The sequence below is a fragment of the Electrophorus electricus genome, chromosome 7 (assembly GCF_041902795.1).
Source record: "Electrophorus electricus isolate QZ-2024a chromosome 7, ASM4190279v1, whole genome shotgun sequence".
NCBI lineage: Eukaryota > Metazoa > Chordata > Actinopteri > Gymnotiformes > Gymnotidae > Electrophorus > Electrophorus electricus.
Genome location: NC_137503.1, coordinates 4,230,001 through 4,255,723, shown reverse-complemented (window position 1 = coordinate 4,255,723; position 25,723 = coordinate 4,230,001). Strand labels below are relative to the sequence as shown.

General features: G+C 39.4%; 1 protein-coding gene and 1 long non-coding RNA gene across 11 annotated transcripts in view; one reads left to right on the top strand and one right to left on the bottom strand.

The window, feature by feature from the left end:
• ptmaa (prothymosin alpha a) lies at positions 1-3,641 on the bottom strand. 2 transcript variants are annotated; one of them, XM_081716992.1, is made up of 5 exons: positions 3,475-3,641; positions 1,156-1,227; positions 890-989; positions 681-754; positions 1-595 (listed from the first exon to the last, which is right to left on the bottom strand). In XM_081716992.1, exons 1-5 carry the CDS (start codon positions 3,517-3,519, stop codon positions 557-559), a joined length of 330 nt encoding a protein of 109 aa, XP_081573118.1. In that variant the 5' UTR covers positions 3,520-3,641; the 3' UTR covers positions 1-556. The 2 variants fall into 2 exon arrangements, with proteins under 2 accessions (XP_081573118.1, XP_026869379.1); XM_027013578.3 differs by having other exon boundaries at positions 890-974; positions 3,475-3,639.
• Positions 1,235-25,723, top strand: part of LOC113579544 (uncharacterized) — a 43,470-nt gene continuing 18,981 nt past the window's right edge. For 2 of the 9 annotated variants that reach the window (XR_014124396.1, XR_014124394.1), the window contains exons 1-5: positions 1,235-2,172; positions 8,019-8,223; positions 8,581-8,762; positions 9,534-9,569; positions 10,393-10,564. This is a non-coding gene — a long non-coding RNA (uncharacterized LOC113579544). The other 7 variants (XR_014124393.1, XR_014124392.1, XR_014124397.1 and 4 more) reach the window with 7 other exon arrangements.

The window sequence follows — 25,723 nt, the reverse complement described above, 5'->3', positions numbered from 1 at the left end:
TCACAAAATAAAATTTCGGTTTATTGTCGCACAACAATTTCACACATACATCAAACAGGCCACAATAGATAGCAATTTAATAGACAAGTAAGAAAAGAATTATTTCCTTAAGCCTTGCCATCTCATACAAACCAACTACGTATGGTACAACTGATGTACATACACAAAGTACTGGAATGCTTTGATTTAAACGGCTTTTTTTTTTTTTTTTACAATTTCATTTGAGATAACATGACATGGTCAAACCACAAGTAAAATCTATTTCATAGAGGCTTCAACTTCAAAGCACCGTTTGGTAACCAGAGATCACTGTCAAAAATGGCTGACCTCCTAACAATATGTACAAAAATATAAAATGTAAATAAAAATACAAACAAATTCTCCTTTTAAAGTATTTTGTAAGAAGGTAGAGCTTTGAAGTCTTGGTTGTTTCTACAAAATTTGCAGTTATGTGTGTGTACACAGATGCTGAACTCTACTTGATGACCACATTTTCTTTCCCCAGTGGATGAGTTAAGGAGAGGAGGGCTGAAGGGATGTTCAGCAGACTGCCCTCTTAATCATCTGTCTTCTGTTTCTTAGTTTCAACATCCTCCTGAAAACATGTAGGATTAGACATCACAGCACAGAATTTGTACATGAACTTGGTGTGAAAACATCCCTAACTAAAGGACACTTACTTCCTCGTCATCATCTTCAGCTGCCCGTTTCCCTGTGCCACCTTCAGCCTCGTCTTCCTCATCATCCTCATCACCTGCAATGTTGGGAGTTCAAGTCAGGCAAGGTCATGGTCCAGCAGTGCTGCTTAACACACTTGGAGCTCTTGGAGATGCAAGAGAGATGAAGGCACCGTGTCTTAGGCTGATAATTTAATGACAGTATAAATTACCTTCATCTTCTTCATCCTCTTCCTCACCAACATCATCCTCTTCCTCTTCTACTTCATTTTCTGGATCTCCATTTTCCTCATTATCCTGAACAACATCAGCCTTGTAATTTCATAATGTAGTATTTGTCAAAATTGTGAACAATGAGCCTGAATTATTTAACATTTACTGATAACACATGTCAGGTTTACAAGACGCTATATTTAAAGCTCTGATTTCAGGGTCTGCTGAATATTCCACAAAAACACCAACAAAAAGGAAATCTTACTGCATTTCCATTGGCTGGAGCATCCTTTCCATTTTCTGCTTCCTCGTCCACCAGCTTCTTTTCTTTAAGGTCCTAGGAAATTTAAATACATAGATTTATTGAACTTTTTTCTGATTGGGGCTGAAATGTTTATTAGAAAACCCATTTGTACTCTTAAGGCCTTAGACTACTTTTTGTTTCACAAAAAAAAACAAAAAAAAAAAAAACCCGCTAAACTTCAGTTCTTAAAGCTCATTGGACGTTGACCTTTTCAATCTCCGCCTAGTTTAAAATACCATACCGAAGTGTTGTAATCTGATACATCGGTGGTGTTAGCGCCAACGAACTGTGTAGTTCAGTAAATAATCTACATCATAGGTTTTGTTGAAGACACGCCCGGGGAAAAACTACAACTCCCCGCCTGCATACACAGATTATTTTAACACAGCCAATAAGAACGCTGGAACGAACACCACCAGAAAGAGGCTCGATAGATTAACCCAGGAAGGAACAATAGCGACATGCACAGAGATTTTTCGTCTTTACCATATGGGTTTACTTTAACATATGCATTTAGAATAGTTATTATGGAGCTGCGTACATCCTTAAACTTAATTTGTTCAGCCGGTGGTAAAAATCACCTTTTTGTCACCTAATAAAAAAACCAAAACAGTTTTAACCTTCAGAACAGGCCCATGTCATACCCTAAAGTATGTTCTAGTGCGGCAAATCGCCCGTATTAATAAATTTAGGTCGTAACCCTTCGTCTTTAAGCCATTTAGTGGTACAGCACGCCAGCAACGCCTCCTTACAACCATCAAATTACATGTCCGTTCTTTGTAGTCTCAGACTAACACTAAACGTCACTGACTCAGATGAATAATCCAGGCTAGGCTATATTGAATGCGTTCTCTTGGAGGGGGAAAGAGTGCCGCGGATAGGCTATAAAATAGACGAACAGCATGGCTGGTTACCCATAGTTGAAACAGACAAGATAGCCACATTTGAACTTGATTAATGGGATATACCCTCATCAAGGTAGGCTATTGAGCGGTGCTTTGCAAAAGACTAACAAAGGACAAATGGTCATAGATGTTTTCTTTCTGCAGTTAGTACATTTTCGTTTTTTTGTTACCACTGACAAACTTTTATACAGTAGGGGAAATGCTGGAAAAGAATCTTACACTGATGCAATGTAACTTGTGTTCTGTGCTCACATTCTGCGTTGGCCATTTGTTATAACCTATTGTAAACTCACATAGCCCGCAAACAGCGTCGCGGAGGGAAGCGTTTGAGCTACATTGGTAGCCTTGCCAAATTTTGCGGGATAACTTCGTCAATGCGAACGTGTCTAGAGGCTCCCTATTTACACCTGCAGACGAAAAAATTGCGGATTTTTAAAAAACGAGATCGTATTCGCCACGTCCCCGATTTAACATCTGAAAATGACCCAACAAGCAGTGTACCTGGTAGCCAAAAGAAGACAACGTACTCATCAATAACAATAATAGGTCGTTCCTTTACTCGCTATCAAAACGGTTCACCATTATCTGAACTTGCCACAACTTCCACAATAAATGCGTCATTTATGCTGCTTCGCGATAAAATCCCCGCCAAACAGACGATACATTTACATTACAACCGGATTGCCATGTTTGCGAGAAATTTACTATGACATTTCTAATTTCTCTTTCGGAATGTCTACCGTGAATTTAAACAATCACGAAATAACTGGCATAAGATACAGACAGCGTAATCTGACAAGCAGACCACATTCTGGTCTGTGGCATCATTCATCAAGAATCGTATAGGAGGATACGTCAAGGTTCCAGCAGCGCAGAAGCGAACTTGTCATATCGGAATAAGGTAGTCAATGGTTTGTGGATTGACAAATCGCCGCGTCTCCTAAATGCTATAGGCTCTGTTATCAGCGATTAATTATACACTGATGGAAAAACTCAATAACTTGTTTAAAAAGAAGTTTGTGATGTTAAGATATTATGTCCACAGCTCAAGGTACTTTTTCTAAAGGGAACCGAAACGCTTCTAACAAAGAACCCGCGCAGACTGTTAGGCTCAGGACAATGCAAGCTCTGGCTACGAGTGTTTCTGAAGCAAACCCAACTTTAGAGTGCATGTTACATTTTTCCATCCAGAAAAGTCTTCACAGAAACATTATGCGTCCACGTCAACGACAAAAAGATGCAGCCAAACGAACGCTGTTCCCATACGACAATCGTATAATTTCCACACAAAATCCTTATTCCATAAAATTATGTAGTCCATCCTTTCAAAATTCCGTAAACCTCCAATCGAATTTTTAGATAATAAACTCCCTACCTTTGCGGAGATTTCCGAGCTGGTATCGACTTTTGTGTCAGCCATTTCTGCCTAAACGTGAAAATGTGATGCGGTCACGGAACAAAATAATGTAAAGAGGGGTCCAAAACGCTTATAATAAAGATAAAGGATTAGATAGTGCCTGTGGCAAACTCACTCGACGGCGTAGTCCTTAATATAGAGAAATGGGCGGAGTCTAAAGGCGGGCACGTTTAAATGATTGGTCGATACAGCGAAACATCTGTAGTCTATATCTAATTCGCCAGTCTCGAACAATGGACAGTATTTCTACACTGAGGGAAACCGCTTGCAAACCAACCTTTCTGAGTCATTTATGTGACTAGTAACTGTCGCTGCACTCTTCTGACTAGTCTCCTCCTGATGGATGGCTTAGGTGAAACCCCCACCAAAAATAAATAAATAAATAAAATAAAAAATCTAGGCTGTCTAGATCTAGGCTGAGGAATGAGATAATACCCTGAACTAACAAGATGTCCCGTCTTTCTCTTATTGATAACAAGCTGACAAAACAGTTAAAGCTGGCCTTTAACTATTATTTTATTCCATAATAGGTTTATAACATTTGCGGGTTACATTTCTGCGTTATTACATTTGATTTGTACACGTTGTATGTAGGGTATAGGGAGTAGCTAAATCTATATATTAAAATTTGATTAAGTAGAACTTCACTTTTTAGAGAATATTCTCTTGCGGTGAGAACATTTATCATAACGCTAAGAGTAGACGTCCGTTTCCTGAGGTCTTACGCACGCCTTCCTATCTTACAAGGTGACATAAACTTGCTGTCTAATAAATAAGGTCACATATTTAGAGATGAAAGGATAATATTGCGGTACTTAGTAAAACTCCCCTGGTTAGACCTTCTCGAATCTGAGCGACAGTTATCGGCCCCTCCCCTTTACCAAACTGTCTCACTAAAAATATTGGCCGTGCGGGGCAACGAAGCAAGGCGCTAGTACTTCAGTGAATACTGGGTGGAAAATACCATTTTCCTCCGATCTCAGAACGGTTTTGTCGCTTTTCTTACCATGGCTAATATTAGATATGAGTGGGATGAAGCTGATCCTAAGTCATTGTAAAAGGGAAGATTTAACCCTGGAACGTGCAAGACAGTATTGGAAAAATACTGTAAAAAGGAGAGCGAGTAAGACGAATCATTTACCGATGAGATCAGTTTTATTGGCACTTTGTGTCAAATGTTTAAATAAGTAATAACCACCCAGAAGATGAAGCTTATTTAAGTTTTTTCTTGGCTTTCAATGATTGCTGCAACAACAAATATGGACGACTCTATACATTTTGATAGAAGAGAAGCAACCGATCGCTCAAACAAAGTAGTTTAAGCGTACTTTTGGAGTTAAGTGGACATCAACTTATGATGTCAAATGTATAGGCGGAATCCATGAAATATATAGACAATAAACGTCGGAAAGGGGGAAAAAAACCCTCACCAAGATGGCCAAATAAAATACCGTATGGCGTCTTGAAGTCTCCCAATTGGATGATGGAGAGGAACGAACGCAGTCTTGACGCTTTGCGAGTGCTGATTCGATTTTACTGACGTCCATCAAATGAAACACCTCGACGAGGGTTCTTGGAAAACCTGGAATGGGTATCAGAGTCTGGATGTGGGTGATCCGTACTTGGCATGGTGGACCAAGAAAGCGTTTGCCATTGAGCGGAATTTGTTCATTCGGAACGTTTCAATAGAGTATCGTAATGGGATGTGTTGCGTTCGTTGACTGAAGCTTTTTATGATAGTCCTAAATTGTCAGCCTGTTCTTGGGGTCTGTATATTTTGAATTAGGTATATGTTATACATAGGCTAGTTATAAAATTAAGCTAAGTGTAATACAGTTTTATGAATCTACAAAGCTAATTTTACAAGTTTTAATTTCAGTGCTTAGGTCAATTTTGTTTAGGTGCTTTCATACTTTACTTTGGAAATGAGCACACTTTTATATGAATAATTACCTATGTGAATGTTATTTTTGATATAAATGTTGTGTTCTTGTCCAGTACTTCAGGAGCTGTGATCCCAGCATGCAGATGTGTATTAAATTTCACAAGTGCATAGTACAAACGGATAGGATGCATATCTATTGCATTAGTATGATTGAATCATTCAATACATTGAATTGGAGATATAGTATTCTGTTTTCACAGAGCAAGTTCATATAATTATTGTTCTTTGCGTTTGCACACTTGCCTGATTTAGTTCTCCCCCTGGTGGAAAAACAGTAGCATTTTCAGAATAACAACACTGAGAAAGAAAACAAGTTATAAGAGGTAGTGTTTTCAAATGCCAACCTAAAGGTCCTGAATATAATTAATGAAATACTATAAAGGTATTTCCATGTACCAATGTGTTTTTGTTCTGAGGTTAGAGCAGTAACTCAGGTTGGAACATTAACTTTAGTTGCTAACATAAGTATGTGTGCACATTTTACAGTTATTTTTTTAATCTCCTGCATATGACCAGAACTGAAAATAAGAAGCATTATTATATATACTCTACCTATAATAGGTCATGAAAAAGGTAAGACTGAGATGAAAATAAATTTAGTCATACTGTTAAACTGAAAAAAGTATTCTACACCCCTCCAAAAAATGAGTGTGCTTTGATTGGTCTTCAGACAAGCCATGAGAGGGCAGTATCTAGGATCTCTGAGTCCTGCGATAAGTACTATTTTCTTGTCAACTACAATAATAGCCTCGCTGGAAATCCCCTGTCTTGCTGCTGTCTGGTACAGTATGTCACATGATCATAACTAGACCCAGGCCTCCACAGTTCAGTTCCCCCCCTTCTCATCAGCCACTCCTGTTCCCCTCTGGCCCCCCAACCCCCAACACACACACACACACACACACACACACACACACAAACCTCAAAGACAATCTCATTACTACCGAGCACTCTCAAAGGCCCTTAGAGAAGGAATGTGGGGCCCCGGTGTTTTTAAAAATACTTGCTATTCATATAAAATACAGCATCTGAACAATGACTATGTGGGTGAATAATCAGTATACTTATGCTATTTGAAATCATTTGATGAGGTAATCATTTATTGTTGTTAATTTCTGTTGAAATGCACAAATGGGAGAGTGACAGAAGCAAATGTTTGAAATAACAATACAGTTCATTTTTTAGATTATGCACAAAGTCAATAGAGCACTTACATACATATTGAAAGTTGTATGATGTCAAATATATTTCAGCATCAGCACACAAACTATCTGCTCAGGCTTAGTGAAACTGAATGACCATTTTTATAAAACTAAACCCATGTTGTGACATTCAAACATAACCATACTGTGTCCCGTGCAAATACAGAAGTTGCTCTTATACAGTCTATGTATAAATTCTTGAACCTATATCACACACCTAGTCACCACATTTACATCTGGTTCTTGTTTAGAAACAGAAGATAAAAAGGGAAAAAAAAATCAATTGGGTAATATTATATTTAGAAGTTGTCTGTAGAAGATTTTAGGGTGTGATTATTTTTAGTGTTTAAACTCCCAGAGTGACAGTGTTAATTGCCAGTGTTATGAGGGTTTTGATTTTACATATCTTTGGTCTCTGCATTAAGCATTTTTCTTAAGTTTCCCTCAAACAACCTTAACCTTGCTCCTTTCACTTCCATTGTAGCACCACCCTTTCACTTCCACTGTAGTAGTTGTACTGCCAAGACTCCACCCCACTGCCTGTTCCCCGCTCTCTTTTTAAAAAAAAAAATTAAATATAGCCTTCTGTTTTCCTGCAGCTGCTCCCACAGCTTTCCCATAGCCAGGAGAGCAGCAGAAAGACCATCCCCTAAACCCTGCACCTGGGTGCTTGCCACCCACAGAGAGAACATCCCCTAAACCCTGGGCCTGGGTGCTCCCTGCCCTCAGAGAGAACATCCCCTAAACCCTGGGCCTGGGTGTTCCCCCGCCCTCAGAGAGACCATCCCCTAAACCTTGGGCCTGGGTGCTCCACACCCTCAGGAAAACAAATGCTGACAATACACATCACTCCAGGAATAGCCTGGCACATGATGCATGTCCATTATCATGGCATGAGGTTTTTTTTTCCACTCCCCTTGTTTGACCCCCACTGGTACTCCAGAGTGTTTTGGAAAGGTCCACCAAGGCTGCCTGGAATAGATGCAGATGGAAGTGACACTTCTTCCCTGCCTCTCCTTAGGGTACTCCATGATGTGGGGAGATGTTAGACAAACATTTCTTGAGTGTGACATTCAGTGGGAAAAATCAATTGTGACAAAGCTTGCAGGGGCTTGACCTCATGGCCCTTGGCCCTGAGGCACGGTTGAATGTGCTTTACTTGTAATAGAGCATTCTGCAAGCTCGCCCCAGGCACTCACTGAATTTGTATGGAGCAGGGGTACTGTCAGCTGCTGTGCTGATGTAGGCTCCAAATTATTTTTGCCACTCAGCTCTCAGATTGAAATCCAAAGCCTGTCAATTTTCTTAAGTGCTGCCCTGAGACAAGATTTGCTTATTTACTTGTTATACCACAGGCTGGATCAGGACAGAGGCTCAAGGTTTACCCGTGTGCTCCAAGGTGAGACTGAAAGAATGGAGCTGAAGCTGATAACTCAGATGCACTTCCTTCCTGTGCAGAGCTTTTTCATGGGAAAAAGAATGGCTACAGCTGGCCATGGGAGGTCAGCGGTTCACAGGCTTTACCATGTGAGCCTAGCAGCTGCATCAGTAAACCATCCAGTGTGTATTGCCTCTGACTCAAACACAGATTTTACACAGTTTGGACAGAATTGCTGATTTTTAAATCTGTATTTCTCAAACAATATTTGCGATATTGATATGAGCATATGATATGAGCAAAAATGTCAGTGTGCATTACCTCCTAATATCCCACATGGTTGAATGTTTTTTGGCATTAATGGAGTAAATGCACAGTACATTTAAATAAATACAATAGAAATTGTATACATCACCTGTTTTGTACAACTCTCTGATTCCTCAAAATAAACTGACTTAGCAAATAAATACAAGATTTTAAAGTGCTCATCTCCTTCTAAACAATGAAAGAACCAACCAGATTTTCTTGTGTGTGCCTAGATGGCGCTGATGAGCACTGAGTGTTTTTGGGCACAGTACAAAGCAGCAGTCCTCACAGTATCAAGCTCACATTCAGGGGTGACAGGTAAGAGGATTGTTCGTAGCAAGCTGTCATCAAGTGTGGCAGGACTTTATCATTATGACTGCTCAGATCCCTGCCTTTTCTAACTGGGTATAACTGGGTAAGTCGTTTCTCATTACAGTTATCTGATGATATTACGGTTATCATTGATATTGTATTTAAGTGCATTTAGAGAAATGTAAGAGATGAGCTCTGAAGTTGATATACATTTGCACATCATGTAATCACCATGTAATTATTTGTAATCATTTTCTAAAGTTTTTCAGTGATATTTTTAGAGAGCAGTATTTTGAATGGAGCATCTCTATTTTAAAGTATACCTTTCCTAAAACCATGAATCTGTTATATTAATATGCTATATTACTTGTGCCCGTATGTATTATATTTAACTATGTCCTCACACAAAACATTTTCAGTATCATAAGCACATGTGATTAACCGTTGTGTATGTGCTGTATGCTGCATAAGTGAAGAAGGCTGGGTGAATTATTGCATACACTGGAGATGATTGATGGAATGTTGCATACACTGGAGATGATTGATGGAATGTTGCATACACTGGAGATGATTGGTTCCACTATATAAAATGATGTGACTCAAGTAAGACCATTACAGTTCACTTCAGTTTGATTGCGCCAAGAATAAGCTCTTTCTGGAATGTATCTAGACAGTATCTACACAATTCTCTCTCTCTCTGTCTCTCTTTCTCTTTCTCTCTCCCTCTCTCTCTGCCTCTGTCTCTCTCTATATATAATGCATAGTCATTCAACAACATTAGTCATTACACATGCGCACAGTATATACACTCTGCTTTCTCTCTATACTGCACTCTCTCAAGTCTCTATAATGGCTATGGCTCTTTGCTTCTTAGGTCCGATTTCTGCTGCTCCTATCAAGATTTCCTGAGGTAGATGGCAACAATCCAAAACAAGCGCGCGCACACACACACACACACACACACAATAAGAGAGAGAGAGAGAGAGAGAGAGAGAGAGAGAGAGAGAGAGAGACAGACAGACAGACAGACAGACAGACAGACAGACAGAGAAAAGAGGGAGAGAGAGAGAGAGAGTACATCACCTGCCTGTTAGTTATCGACAGAGTCTTATAGGCTGACTTGCTTTAATCCAGCTCCACTTGGTGGAATGCATTAGAAATGTCATGACATAGGTAGTTCACAAGCACACACCCAGGATTTATCAGTCTGGTTCCTCATTGAGCTTTGTTTTTAAAAATGTAAGTGCATGCTAATGCACTACTCTTTCAACATTAGTGAAGAACTTAACATGTTATTGAGTCTTAGACTGATAGAGCCTTCTGAACATACCAAACATACTGGACTGAGTCATAATTGGGGCAAAGTGCATGAGCCGCCATATTTCATGATTTTGCAGTAGTTGTCTTGCAGTGTTGAAATTTTGGTACAGCAAGTGGAAAAGATGGTGCTTACAGATCATTCTCTTATAGACAACACTTACAGATAATTCTCAGGTTGCATTTTTATGTGCATCCAGATCAAAAGGTTGTTAGTGATATCATGATTTGGGGAAAGTCAACCTAATTTGATACTGTTTAAAAAAAAAACAACTTATGTATTGTATAATCAAATAGAAATGTGTCTACTTTTAGTACAATTTACGTGTCAGCTGCTGGCTCTCTGCAGCTGGGTAAGACAATGGAGAGGGAAATTTATATGCCTACATAAGTCCAACTGTCTTATGACTCCTCAGTAATTCAGCAGCAATGATGTCATGTCGATGGCGAAGAAGCACGCTTCATCCCTGGCAGCTTCATGCTGGCCAAAGCTTTGGTTGAGGTGCAAGTGGCCTCCCTTACCTGCAGCTGACCCTGCACCAAGCTAAGTGATACTAATGGGAGTGTGACCTCCTGACTGAGAGAAAGGTGAGCTCCATGTGGGTGTATGTGCTCCCACAACACATTACTCCTAACCTTGTGATAAATAACTGCTGAGCCATGGATAAAGGGGGGGAGGGTGATTACATTTTTATCAATTCAATTTTATTTATGAAGCCCTTTTAAAAAGCTTTTTTTTAACAGTAATATAAAGCAGCTTTCCAGAAGTCCAGGTTTGGAGTGCTAATGGTCAACGCTAGTGCGACAGTAGCAAGGAAAAATGCCATGGATGCCCAGTCCTCCCTTCTAGATGCAGCAAACTGACAGGACATAGCAACCCATCCCTCACTATTCACCCATGGCACACTGAATCACCCAGTGTTTCCCTGAGCATGATGGAAACAACCACCACAGGTCTAATTGACCTGTCAGCCTGGCCCAGCAGCAGACAAAGTAATAACAGTCAAATAACAATCAATAAACAATGAGGTGCAGAGCAAAGCAAGATACAGTTCCAGTCCATAAAGGCTTAGTAATGGATACATTTTTAATATCACAAATCAATTAGTGACCTCTTTATTCTTCTGTGGTTGCGGCAATCTGACACTCAGTAGCTTGTGAGTGTACATTTGGTTTATGTCAGAAATTTCCAGCAAATATTACATCATGCAATCCCATTTCAAGCACTAATGCTGGTGTAATGAAGCACAGGGGTGCAATTGCACAGGGGCATAACTGCTATTCCGGGGGGAAAGGATGCTGGCTGCTTCCATGGCAACCAACATCAACACTTGCATTACAATAGTGTTTGTGTGGAACAGCGCTTTGCCTAAGCACATGCTATTCTTGGCAATTGGGAAATGTGTTGGGATGATTTTTCAGTGTCATAGGTCAGTTGGGTGGGTGAATCTGTCTGAATCTCATTTAATAAGACAATTAATTTTGCTCCAGCAGTTAGAAAAGATGGAAAAGCAATGTGTAGCATAAAGCAGCATCAGGCTTTTCACAAAACACCCCTTCTTCAGCTCTTTCTAAGATGTGTTCTTCTTGTAATCCCCTCACCCATTGCAAGCACTCTACTCCCTCCAATATATGTTGCTCTAAGTCTGTTCTAAAATCTACCCTAATAGGTGGGGCTCAGTGCCTGTGGGTCTCTGCACGCTCTGGGCTCCCCCATGAATCGGCTGGAGAACTATGGATTGTGCATCAGATTACTGCTTATCCACATCAGAAGCTGCTGCTTCCCAACAAAGCCTCAGGGCCCAGGGCCACATTTGAAAGCGAGCTCACCACTGCCTCCCCTCAGAGGCTAAGCGAAGAGCAGTGGTGAAGCCCACCCACGTAATCCTCTTCTCCTTAGTTTACAGTTGCTCCTGAGTGGCATGCTCAGACACAAGGTAGCAAATCACAGCAGTTAGCAGGGATTGAAGGTATATTGTGTAATAGCCACCTAATATGACACAAGTAAGTCTTGCCCAGTGGCCTGTGTTTATGCTGTTATTCTACAGGTTGTTCCTGGTTAAACCATAATCATAAATATCCCAAAATTGTATATAATAGTACAAACACTGCAGATATTTGTCTGATTAACATATAAATGTAAATAAGAAGATTTTTCATTAAATCAGAAGCGTCTCTAGGATGTACCGCTTACAGTAACTACTGTAACGTTACGTGCAGTTGAAACCAGTATATAGTGTATACACTAGTTACTTCTTAGAAATACCTACTCTGTTGGCGCAGCTGGCAGGTATATAGTTAGAAAATATAGTTAGTCTGTAGATATGTACAATTTCCTCTAGTCCTTAATTAGTAGTCACAAGGGAAAACATGCACTTGTCTAACAGTCAGAGGTCATTTGGATAAAGGACTGGACCAAATGTGACATCCACATTTTTTTGTTATTCATACCTCAGTCACTCAGGGCATATCCAGAGTCATTGGCGCTCAGTGAACCTGCTGGAAATAAATAAAGGTGAGGAGAAGTGGTGTGGTTGAAAAAGTTCCACCTCCAGCTCATGCACGCAGCAATACAGCATCACGCAGGGCTGATTCAGACCAAGGCAGTGAGCGGCAGGCCTGGCGTGTCAGTGGGTGTGGCTCTCACCAGGCACAGATAAAGGTGCTTTGTTTGTCCCATTTCCTCTCCTTTGCTACATAACTGGAACATTGTTCCTTTGCCACAGTGTTGGCTCAGTTGAAGGGAAACTGAGTTGCTCTTTGTGGATCTGACCCAAGAGCTACATGGGGGGGGGGGGGGGGGGGGGTGAGAGAGAAAGAGAAAAGACAGAGGGGGATCTAAATATATTTTTGCTCTTCTATCAACCCAAAAGAAAACACATGTGCAGGGCCATCAAAACACTACGCAAGAGCATATTTCCATTCATTCTATTCAAGGCAGTTTGTAGTCACTGCAGTGATGTTTTCCATTGTTTGCATGCAATCAAGTATACATGATGTACACATATTTTTCCACTCAAAAAACCCTTTATAATGTATAATAACAAAGAGCAAAATAAAAGTCACACTTTTAAGCCTGTATATTCATGTTCATGTCAAACAAAAGGTTTTTCATATAGGATAGGCCTGAGAAAACATTGCAGAAAAGCTGCTGTGTGTGTCTGTGTGTCTGTGTGCATGTGCGTGTGTGTGTGTTTGTGATTGTGTGCATGTGTGTGTGTGTGTGTGTGTGTGTGTATGTGTGTGTGTGTGTGTGTGTATATATGTCTGTGTGTCCTACAGCTGTGTAAGTGCTCTTTAGTGATCTTCAGCAGGTTCTTAGAAAGCACTGGGTTCTTCAAACATCTGCAGCTCTGTGGGGCACCTTTATGGTCCAGAGAGGAAAAACATGGAAGAACATTCATTACATTTATCTAGATGCCACACAGCTGTTGGTTAAAACACATGCTCAGTAAACGTGGATCCTGGTGATTCACAACTCCTCATCAGACACATGAAAGACAGATGCTGCAAGGCCCTACCCTGTGCAGGGTTACAGATACTCTGGAATAAGGAAGCAGATCAAATATACAGAACTAATTTACCAAGTTCTATTTTCAGCACTCTTCAGTTGTGGTTGATTAAGAGTACGTTTAATTCTAAGTTAATTTGAGACATTATACATGCAAATTTAGGTGAGATTTTTGGACAGAACACTTAAGCAAGAGTAAAAATAGAAATTATTTGATTTACTGGGTGAATGTGATTTTTAAACTATTTTTCAACTGTTTTGTATACTGCTCAAGCCAATGAGCCATATTTTATTGGCATGAGCCCTAGAAGCATTCACTCGCTGCATCACATAATTAAACCAACATATCAGGAGACAATGAAGACTGGAAGGTTACCATAACAAGACCAGTCAAGTTGAAGAAGCCTTGTTGGTTTTGCACTCACACAGATAAATGAGTCTGAAAGATTCTATAATGTACTCAAATTTACTTCTACAATCTCCTCAAAAAAAAAAAAGAAATAATAAAATTGAGCTATTACCTAATGTATTATAATGGGACATTTGCCGTGTTAGAACCTGATATATCCTGTCCAACTCTCTGAGTAGTCCATTACCAGCCCCTCTGAAAAGTGATTTACAGCGTAAGACGAGCAAACACTGAAATGCTTGTGCATAGTGCAAATATGAAAGATGTTAAGATATGTTGTTATGATTGTAAACAGTCAGTGACTAAAATGAAAGGTTAAAAGTAGTGTTAACAGTGCTTGCATGTAATAAGCATTCCACTGAGTGGTAATGGTACTAAAATTAGCCATACTGGAAGCAAATGGAATCCTTTATGCCTCAATAACTCATCATATAAACATAAACAATAAACAACAAACAATGATGCAGGATCACCAGTTCAGCATTCTGTTTGAATAGAAATGTTTGTACCTATCAGTTAAAGAGGGAGGTTTGCCTTTCACTATGGACCAGGTCCCCCGGGACAGCTATGATATAATGACTGCAACCTTGCCTCAGCTGGCACAGAGACACAACAAAGACTTTAACCTTGGCGGGTTTATAAAAAGAATAAAATAAACAGCAGCCTTGCATGCTATGCTGAGGCTGTCCTTTTCTGGTTCAGAGGCTAGAGAGCATATAATACGCAAAACATTCATTGACATTCTATTAAGTGAACACTTTAAATATACTGTTTAAATCAATATATTGAAAATCATACTGTTAATGTACTACATGATTTATGATCATAACATTTAAAGAGCATTACAGCTGTAGTCTAATGTGTGCTTATGCATAAAACACATTTTAGAGAGTAGAAAACAGGTAGAATAGCAAAACAGACACACCCTGGTTAGATGCAAGTGTGTCTAAAGCATTCTCTAAGGTATGTTCTGAGAGCACGACATGAGCCACTGTGAATTTTAAGAATGCTTTCAGCCACGCTGGGTCTTGTCCTAACGTGTATGTCTGCACTTCAGACAAACTGAGACATGCTGCCATACATAAGGATAAGGGAATAATAATAGCTGCTTATGGTCTGAGTAAATAATGCCTTGTCTACCTACAAGAACATGTAGAAGGGGGAGGAGGAAGCTGGCTCTCTGGCTTGAATACGTAACCACGTCTCTGCAGTCTCTCTCTGAGAGATATAACCAAAGCTGAGAGATATAACCAATTTCAGATTTCACCGAAGATACCCAGTTCTGAAGAAAAGGCCTAACAGCAGTGATCCAATATGTATAAACACAGGTGAATTTGGATAGCAGATTGAAATTCTCTCTCTCTCTCTCTCTCTCTCTCTCTCTCTCTCTCTCTCTCTCTCTCTCTCTCTCTCTCTCTCTCTCTCTGAGCTGTGGGTGTTAGTGACTCTGAGATGACTGGATTCACTGTCCATCACAGACCACACAGGCACAGGCAGCACTACTCTGATCTGCTCACCTCACACACTGGGCTGGAAATGACATCGATAGAAGTATCCAAAGACAGGCTAACTTAGTGACCTCCACCTACAACATAAAAACCTGAGGCTATACAATACCTGAGCTACATTTAGAATGCTTTACTGTGTTTGATGTCTGACATAGTGTGTGGTACTTCAGGGAAAAGGGCAATTGACTGTCAGTAGTAGAATAATGATGAGAGTACTACATACAGGGCCATGGAAGGCATAGAGGACAATAGGACATGAGCCAACAGGAGGTCATCCTCAGAACTCTAACGTCCTCTAGTGGCAGCACAAATAATGCCCATTACTACACAGCCAGAATGCTGACAAGAACTCATCTCTGAGGGCTAATGCAGAAAGCATGCAGATTGTAAGAATAGCGTATTTCATACAGTTGACCTATTACTGGTGTGAGATATTTTTAGTGAATAACAGTAAGGAACAGTGTTAGCTTTAAATCAAGGAAAGATATCTGGACAGGACTAGTATCTGGCTTCATGTGTAATATTTTGATGACATTTGAGCTAAATACATGATTGCTTTAGAGATGACAGATGGCCTTGTTGAACATGCTTCTGGAAGAGTGCATTGGGCAATCCCAGTCCTATAGGACTGAAGCACTAAAGACTTTAATGTGTTTCCTGCGCTAATGCACTCGGCTAAACTAATGATCAGGTTTTATCAGTCATATCAAGTGTGTTAGAGCAAGGAAACCCTCCAGGAGGGGATCACCCATCCCCTGTTCTGCAGGCTGGCTGCTGCCAGCTTCTCTCTTATACATTATGCAACAGACCTGATTATTTACACTAAAGTATTAAGGTATTCAAACATCTAACCACTATTGTCCTTATAATTGGGTTAAGCAGTTCATTCTTCAGACATGCAAACTGTTTTAAATAGATTTTATGTGAAAAATCAAAAAAGGAAACTTTTTTTTACTGCACTGCACCTTTTCAAAAGCACTAAGAGTTTCATGGGTACAGTGCTACTTTCAAAAGAGCTGATATTTTAAGACCCTTGTAAACAAACAAACAAACAAACAACAACAACAAACATTATATGTAATCCATAAGAGAACATCTAATGTATGTGGTGTTATATCGATTTTTTTTATTAATGTATGGAACCCTTAACGGTATAAATTATTAATTGGCTACACAGGGCTGTGCAATATTCATGGCCTCACTTTAATCATTTTTTCAAACATATGAAACAGCATTAAAAAATTTAACTGAAATGCAGTATTTCCCCTAAGGTGCTTATATTGTGCACATAGCATGTTTTAACCGAGCGTCAAGTCAGAAACCAATACCATCATATTTTTATCATATGGTGTAATAGTAAAGACCTCAAACTACGATTGCAGATCCTCGGTTTTGTTATAGATATATTGACTTCAAATCCTGAGCGTAAAAAAAGTGTTGCAATGAACTAGTTTGCAAAAATTACTATGCTTTAATTGGCAAAGTACAAGGCGCTACAATAAAAGCTGCCTGTTGTAGGTTGCGTCCATCTAGTGGAGGATTACTAAAACTGCATTAAATATTCGCCACTGGCCAGAACCTCCATCTGAACCTCCTACAGCATTAGATATTTTATCTGTCATTATGTAATCACCTTTTAGAGCAACATGCGACCACGCCCAGATAAGCTACTCTGAAACACTTAGAAACTCTTCTTTATATTAAGAACTTCCTATAAGGCACCCGCACCTGTAAAGCACTTTCAGATGCTGTGCAGTAAATTAATCTCTACTTCAGTTATAAATATAGTGTTTAGAAATAACAAGTAATATACTGTTTCAAGTATTTCAAAACCTCTAAGGTATCACTATGTTGAGACGAAATCAGAAGGGAAAGTGTTTGTAACAGTGTTCCTATAAAACCCCAGAAGGAACTAAACGTGGTTTAATGTACATTTTCAGCATTTAGCAGACGCTCTTATCCAGAGCTACTTACAAAAGTGCTTTGCTATACACTCATAGAATGTATCCTATTTACAGTAAGAGTCAAAGATACCGTTTAAACAGAATACTGCTAGATACAGGAATTTATCTTTGCTATTGATTAGTATATCAGTGATGGCTTGTATCGTTCCACCTTTTGCAAATTCACTAACAGGAAACATTCGATGTTGTTGCATATGCATTGTTGCTGTTAATGGAGGAATAATGGGATTTCATCTTCAAGATGACTTCAAGGTTGCCGCCCATAACCTAATTGTTTTGTTGGAGGTATGGTTGTTCTTACCGCTGCGGTACACTGCAGTGAGGAGTAACCTATTTCTGATGATACCCTAAGGTAAAGCACATACAACTCGTGAGAATGGGCAGGGATCCAATTATTCTCGTGTTTAATGAGGCTACTGCAGAATTTTAGTGAATTATAATTAGCATGTACACGTGTCATATTTATTGTAACGTGAAAGAGCGCCATGAATGTCTGCTAAACAGATGTTCTTATAGAGCATTGGTCTTAATCAGCGCACCAGTGCAAGACACCTGCGCGCATTTAAGACAGATGCGGACCAAGTGCACGAAAATGGGGGAGGTCGTCCTAATGCTTGAAATGCTGCATGTAAATGTATGCTTTCAATGAAATCAGTCATAATTACAGAAAATGGACCAACTATTAAACAAGAAAATAATAGGGTAAATATTCCAAAATATTCATACAATTTAGTAGCCTAAAAAGCTCTCACTAAGACCGCTTTTTGGCTTCGCTTACTGCTCTGCAGTACAGCCATATGCAGAAGACCAACACTATCTTATTGCTGTTCCACCATGACACTACGCGAAAACTGTCGTCCGGGAATAATGCGAAATGGCGGACTGTGTAGGAGGCGAGGACGGAGAAACCCGACACTGCGCAAGTGCTGCTTGCCAGGGAAAAAAGGAAGAGATGGAGCAAACTCCAGATATGGATCTGGACGGCGACTGAATCATGGCGTGCTCATTTATGCAGATCCCGCTGACTTCTTGCTGCTCCGTTTTTTATTTTTTAAATTTCACCTTAGTGTTGTGTTTCACTTTACACAGCACACAAAATAAAATACCAAAGTGCATTAATGTAGTTATTATACATCAACGATAGTAGGCCGATGCGACGGTCTAGGTTTAATTATATCTGACCATATAAGTAAAATCGGAACTAGAGTTTAAAGTCATTAATATGATATTTGAAATCTTTATGAATCTTTATGGATTATGACGACTGCATTTTATTTTAACTGTTGGGACCTTCGGATCTGTGGGTTTTAATTCATATAACAGATAGACAAATAGCCTAAGTGTGCATTGGGGTTAATGGACTTATTCTACGTTACGCACATAATTATAAGTAAATTCCAGTAAAGATAACAGAATTAATGGAAGCATAAAATCGCAGAGTTAAAGTAATCCCTGTGGACAGGCCAACCGCAACGCAGAGCAAAATAACGTGAATAATACACGTCTATACAAGCAGGTTTCCCTAAGGAAGTGTATATTAATGCTAATTTCCTCAGAAGATTAGAGGTTCGTTAGTGTGTGTGTGTGTGTGTGTGTGTGTGTGTGTGTGTGTGTGTGTGTGTGTGTGTGTGTGTGTGTGTGTGCGTGCGTGCGTGCGTGCGTGCGTGCGTGTGTGTGTGCGCGTGCACGCGCGTGTTCAAAAATGTGATTATATGTTAAATGCTGATAATCATTTATAACCACAGAAACAAGCCGTAGCACACAGGGCCAGCTTCCCCTGATATAGTGGTGGGCTTTCAGAGAATTCTCGCTGGAGTCTCTTACCAGCCAAGACATGCCAAGTAGGAGTTGAACTAACCGATAACAAAAATATTAACTCTCTCAGTTCTGTCGTCTTGGCGTTGTGTAAAGGAAAGCAACAAATCATTACTGTCAACACTTGGAGACAGGTTCACAGACTTGCATTATTAGTATATGACAATACACATACATTTTGTACATTTTATTTACTAGTTATTTAAGGGTGACCTTAATGGATACTGCATGTACTATGAGCTCTAGCAATATGTGGCGATATAAAATCTAAATTTTAAGGATTTATAGCATATTTGACAACTTAAACAAGAGTATTACAATGTTCTTAAAATATTCTCATTGCTGTCCGATCTTTATTATGCTGTTCCTCAGAGTAAATACTTGTGCTTAAGTTAATTTTACCACAGGGGCCTTGACTATTCCCAGATGCACCTCCTCCTTTCTACTTTGTCAGTGCCTTACCATACATGGACTTGGTTGAGGAAAGGAGAGAAGTACAAGAGGCAGCTTCAGGAAGCAGAGGACTGCCAGTCAAATGGCTCTGTGCAAGAGGAGGAGGTCCCATGGAACTGCTCTGTCATGGCCCAATTACAGCTCCCCTTCGTCAGGAATTTACAAGGGAGGGAAAGAGGTGTGAAGTTAAACATGCTGCACAAACATGACACAGGAACTGTAGTTGCCGTGCAGCCATTTCATAACTCGCTCTTCTCCAGCCTGGAAGGGAATGTCCACTGTCTCAGGAACAGCTATGAGCTGCAAAATGTTTGTCTCATACACAATACACCTTGGTTACAAAAGCCACTTGGCGTCAGTGCAACAACAGAATATTAACAGATCAGGAATAAAACTATATGAACCTGGGTTGCAATAAGAGGTTCTGTGTCCAAATGACAGTCTGTACTTTACACCCTCTTAACCTCTTTACCTCTCAGGTCTTACAAGTCAAAAACATAAGGTCAATGACTATGAGAGTTGTTGCAGGGTGAAATGCACTGGAGTGGTCTAGTCACTTCTGCCTCTTTTCGTTTTGCTTAATTGACTGGTATTGCCTGAGGTTGGCATCCTTTCTCAAAGGAATTTGTTGTATTGTACACAGTGTCTCTGAGAAATTGCTGTAGCTGTAATACATGTAAAACATATCAGTAATTTTCTTCTAAACATATTTTTATATTATGAATAATTTGCCAGTACTGGCCATTAGCATTTTATTATCAGCAGGGTAGGAGTAAACAGCAAGCTAAACCATTGGTTACAATGGTTACTATCATAAAATATGGAATATAAAATTCATAATTTAACAAGAGGAAGGATTAGAAACAAAAGTTTTGTTTGGGGTATTATATAATGCAAAGTGCTAATGAAAATACTAATATCCTAGACATATTTTGACGATTGTGCATCGCCATAGTTATGTTTGTGGTAGAGACCAGGAACACCAGTTTGTGTGAAGGAGACAATTGTCCCATCAACAAATGTCCAGCCCTAGGCCTACCTAAAGCACTCTGCCATAGAGCTGGCATTGTTTATATATTTCACAGGTAAATGTAAACCACATCAGTAAGCAGTCAGAATCCTTAGCAACAATAAATACAGTTGTCAACTTTTAATACTGTGGAATTTGTTTGGTTTGGAGCATGACCTGCTCTTTTCAGGTCATTCGATGTCATTTTGCATTACGGTTTAAATTCCAGACTCTGCCATTTTAAATTCTCTCTCATTCATTTCAGATTTGTTTTTTGTTTTTTTAAATCATTTTCTTTTTGCATGACCCAGCTTCAGCTAAAAGATTTTCCATTATCTTGTACAAACCATTTCGAACACCTCTTATGCGTCTACCAATGGCAGCAGGTCAGCCTGAACTTGGTTCAGCACTATCACAACCATGCTTAGCTGCTGCTATGATCTTGGGGCTGCAAATTTTCGTCTGACTGATGGTAAGTCTGTCCTTGGGACATTGTGGCATGTGTTTTGAGCTGGATGTGTCTTCAGGCTTGCTGCTGCTTACACTGTTGTCCTCATGAACCCTGACCTTTCCCAGGTGTAAGAGGCCTGCAAATGGAAACTGCTACTCAGAACTTGATTAGCTCTGACCTGTACTTCACAGCTTAAAGATCAGCGCTATATGGTGGAGAATGTTCCAAGTGACAGTTGTGCTACAACACTGAATTATTCCTGAAAACTACTTTTTCGACCTGAAGATTGTTTACATGCCAAAAAGAGGGGGAACCTAAAGCAGAAAGCTAAATAAAATAAAATTACTACTTGGTATTGCTTTTTTTTCAGTCACCCTAAATTTGCTATTTCAACCCACAAAAAGCTGAACAAATGTAGCATGAATTTTCAATTCTCTAGGAGCACTCAGAGGGGGTAAAAGCACAGAGGAGATAGTGGCTGTCATAACCACCACTGTTTAATCTTTGCTACATGGGTGAGTAGATTCATTGCATTGATGAGACTGCCTGCAAATGGAACATGCAGAGGAAGTGGGCTTTCGGCTGTGGAAAGCCCTCTCACATCCTCAAAAGGCCTGCAACTTTAATGCTTTCATTTCCATCTCAGCGACTCGTCAGCGAGTCACTCGTCAGCGAGTCACTTCACTGCACTGTGCTACAGTAAGTGGCCCCATGTTTTCGTGTTCTTTTGAGGCAGTAGTGTGAAAAACAGGAACAAGCTCACTCAACTATAAACCCCAGTTTCACTTTTGCATTTAGGAGTAGCATATGCACTCCAATCCACCTAAAATTATATCAATGGATTCTAATATGATGTAACATAGATAGGAGAAGAGATGCCTACAGGTGCCAGCTGCAGAGCCAAAATATTCTGCTTCAGAATTAGGTGTGATCCCCTGTGGATCAGGTATGATCTGATATGGATCAGATGAGATCTGATATGGATCAGGTAAGATGTGTTATAGATCAGGTAAGATCTCATATGGATCAGCTACAGTCCCACATGAAATATGGATATGGCACTGCAGGCCTGCTGTGTAACAGCAGCTTGTGGGCTTTTGACGGGCTCACATGGACATATTCACTTCCTGACACTGTATATGTGGCAATAAATTAATCAACCAAAATGAAAATAAAGCTAAATATCAGAAACAGAAGCATTAACCCAGTACTGGTCATATTTTCCCATATCAGCTCATCTGTAGAGACATAACCTATTTACCTTGTATCAGAATACTTGCCAACATCATAAAATAGTTAATTTGGTTAATGTGGATAACACAGTTCACACAGGTATTACAGTAAACGTAATTTTTGTATGATAATGTGTCAAGGACATTTTAAGGTACACCAAAGTTTATGACCACAAACAGACAAATAAATGGGAGGTCCTGGCATATTCCCAGACCCCTCACAGGAGGCCCTGCACAAGGACACAGAGTATTGACACACAGCTAATCAATCTCTCCTAGTAACTAATGCCTCTCTCAATCTACACTGTACATTTGCAGAGCTAGAAACAGCTGTGTACCATCCATCTAAGATCTTCCCATTTCATCCCATCAAAAACAGCACTTCTGTTTATCTTTTTGTTTTGTGGTATTGGAGGCAATTCATAACATAATAGGTGTCATATTACCTTATTACCTTCTACCAGAGAACAACCCCCCCCCCCCAACTTCCATCTCCCATTGCAGTATTAGTTAACTGGAGATTTTAAAAAATGAGAGCAATAACAATAGGCTTACCTCAGTTGATATCCAGTTTGACTAATAGTGCCTTAAAACCAAATTTAAAAATAAGTCACACAGATTTGACAATGAAAAACATACATTGCCTTAACTGTCACTGGCCCACTTTTATATTGCTAAAAATGAACTGATTTGGACTTTTTATCTCAGATAAGTGTTAACAAGTGATTTCAACAACTGCCATCTTTAAATGTCAAAAGACCAGCATTTTGAGCTAAGAAATTACATGTTCTTCTTTTTGTAAACACTGAGTAATAAATCATGATTAGGGCCCTTGAAAGTGGCTGGACAAAGCTAACCCTGTAAGGGTGGCCTTTCTCCAGTCTTTGAAGAGGCTACAATGATGAGTATAAACACTGACAAATAGATTCCACTAAATTGAACCTTTTAATCAGTGATTTCAGTGTGTCCTCTGAAATCAAGTTTGTTTTTAAACAGCTGTACCAGTCAAAATCTCATGAAGTGACCTGAAATGAATGGTCATGTAACCTACAGTACATCCAAAGGCTCAAGCGGCTCCACAAATAGCACTGAAACTGAAAACATACTTTTGTATTCACCATACTATGTTAGAAAAGAGAGCACACCAGCCAGTAATTTCAGCACAAAAAGCCCTATTCAGTTGAACAGTAGTTAATCAACAAGACACTTCTCACAGCTTCATTTGATACATATGGTCAGAGGCTCTGCAGCTATCATTAAAAGGTATGACTAAACCCAGGTCTGTAAAACACCCTTCAAGAAAAAAAAACTTTTTAAAAACTTTTTAAAAAAGAATGCTTTTAATCAATGTTTGTGCTATGCATTTTTCTCTAACTAGAGAAATACAGTTATAATACTGGAAATGGATATTACAGTATGTAATTCAGTCAGCTCCAGACTCATATTGCCCCATTAGTTTTCCAAGGGTTTTGGTGTTGACTACAGATTCTGTCTTTGCTGTTTGACATTTTCCATACCTTTGGACAGACCCAGAAAGCAGGGTTTAACCTAGAGCTGAGGGAACGCCCTTATTAAAAAATACTCTCTACACACCTGAAGCTGAAGGTGATGATGAATATTCCTCTTAAGCTAGGATTTACCACTCTGTATTTGCACAAGACATGAGGGCAAACTGGTATCCATTTCAAATGAAACCACACAGTTCACTTTCTCTTGTTCACTGAAAAAGCCACTTTTAGACACGAATGAAAGCACTCAGCATATTCAAAGCTCCTATACTGGCTGACGAGATGATAATATGTTTTTCCATGCTTGTGCTGCCCCTGGCAGCACAGACACAAACTCAGATAAATGAGGCTGCCAGATAACGAGACAAAGAGAGACTTGAAAGAGAATCTGGGGAAATGTGGATGTTTGATAGACAGAAGGAGCCAGTGGGGGAAGGGGAGAGACAGAGACAGAGAAGGCATATACACACAATGAATACATATTCATGTTTGATGACACAAAGGTTGCACTGCGTACCTTTTCTATTTCTAGCCTTCTGCAACATGAGTGGGATATACCAATCCCCAGAGAAGGGAGGGGTAGCAAATGCTGATAGCAGCAACCACACCCAGTCTTGAACCCTAGTCTTGCAGGGACTAAATGTGTGGTTTGACCAAGAAACTAAAGGGCCACCACTCTGGTACAGAGCACCTCTTTTACATTCTTGAGCGATGGTCTCCATCACGGATGGCATGAATATATTAATTGCATATGAACAACCTTTTTTTTTTTTCCTTTTGGTATGTCTTGAATGTGTTATAAAGCAAGACTATTTTTTTTAAAAAAAGGTGCTTTATGAATAATTCAAAAGTGTTTAATATAAGAAATAATGTGAGAAGCAATGCAAGATCATGGATTACATTCTTTTCACCTCCATGAATTCAAATCTTGTTCTTCATTTCAGCTATCAGAAGTATATTTGGCCCAAGAATGGGGCAACTGATAGAGGAGGTTATGGAATTAGGATTCTAATCTGAGGAATGCTTTCACTAAGCATTCTGGAGACAAATGACATATATCACACAGAATCACCCAAGACAAAGAAACGGATCACAGAGCTTTTGCAGCCGAATATTGTAGGTGTCCATAATTAAATATTCACCAGATTTTGTGACTGTTTCTTGTGAAGCCCTATTCCTATAAGCTGTGTGAGAGACACAGGAACAGCTGAACACTGAAGTCCACTTCTGCTACTTCATCATAACATGAACTCCACATGACCAACCATCATGAACACATGGTGATTGCATAAACAAGGGCTCTAAAAGACAGAGGGGAAAGATGAGTATTAGCTAATAATCTTCTTCATAACAAATCTTATGAGGAGGGGTTTTGGTTTGTAAATGAATACACAGATACACGCCCCAGCTCTCAGTCTCCTTTCTAAAACCAAATAGAAAAATGTTTTTTACTTTCAAACACCTACAGAAATGAATAAAAAGGGCAAATGCTTTAGTCCTAATAGAATAAAACAGCAAAAATAACTCTCTAAGAATAGATTTCTTATTAGCAGAATGAAAGCTATCATAGATTTGTTGTACTGCTTAGAGGTGTACTGTCAAAAAAGATGTGATATACAAAAAATGCTGTATAGTTTTGTATTTATTATTTTAAGATATAGAGATAAACATGATACACAGTGACATATGTCCTATGTGTGTTAAATAAATGATCATTTTTCAATCATGAATTAGTCTGAGTAAGATCACTGCAGGGTTTTATAGTACATGCAGATTATCGTAAGATTAACATAGATGTGACAGAAGTGTATTGATAACTTGACAACTGACATGATGTCATATGGAAAGGTAACTGCATCAGTAATGATAAAGATCATAAACAGGAAG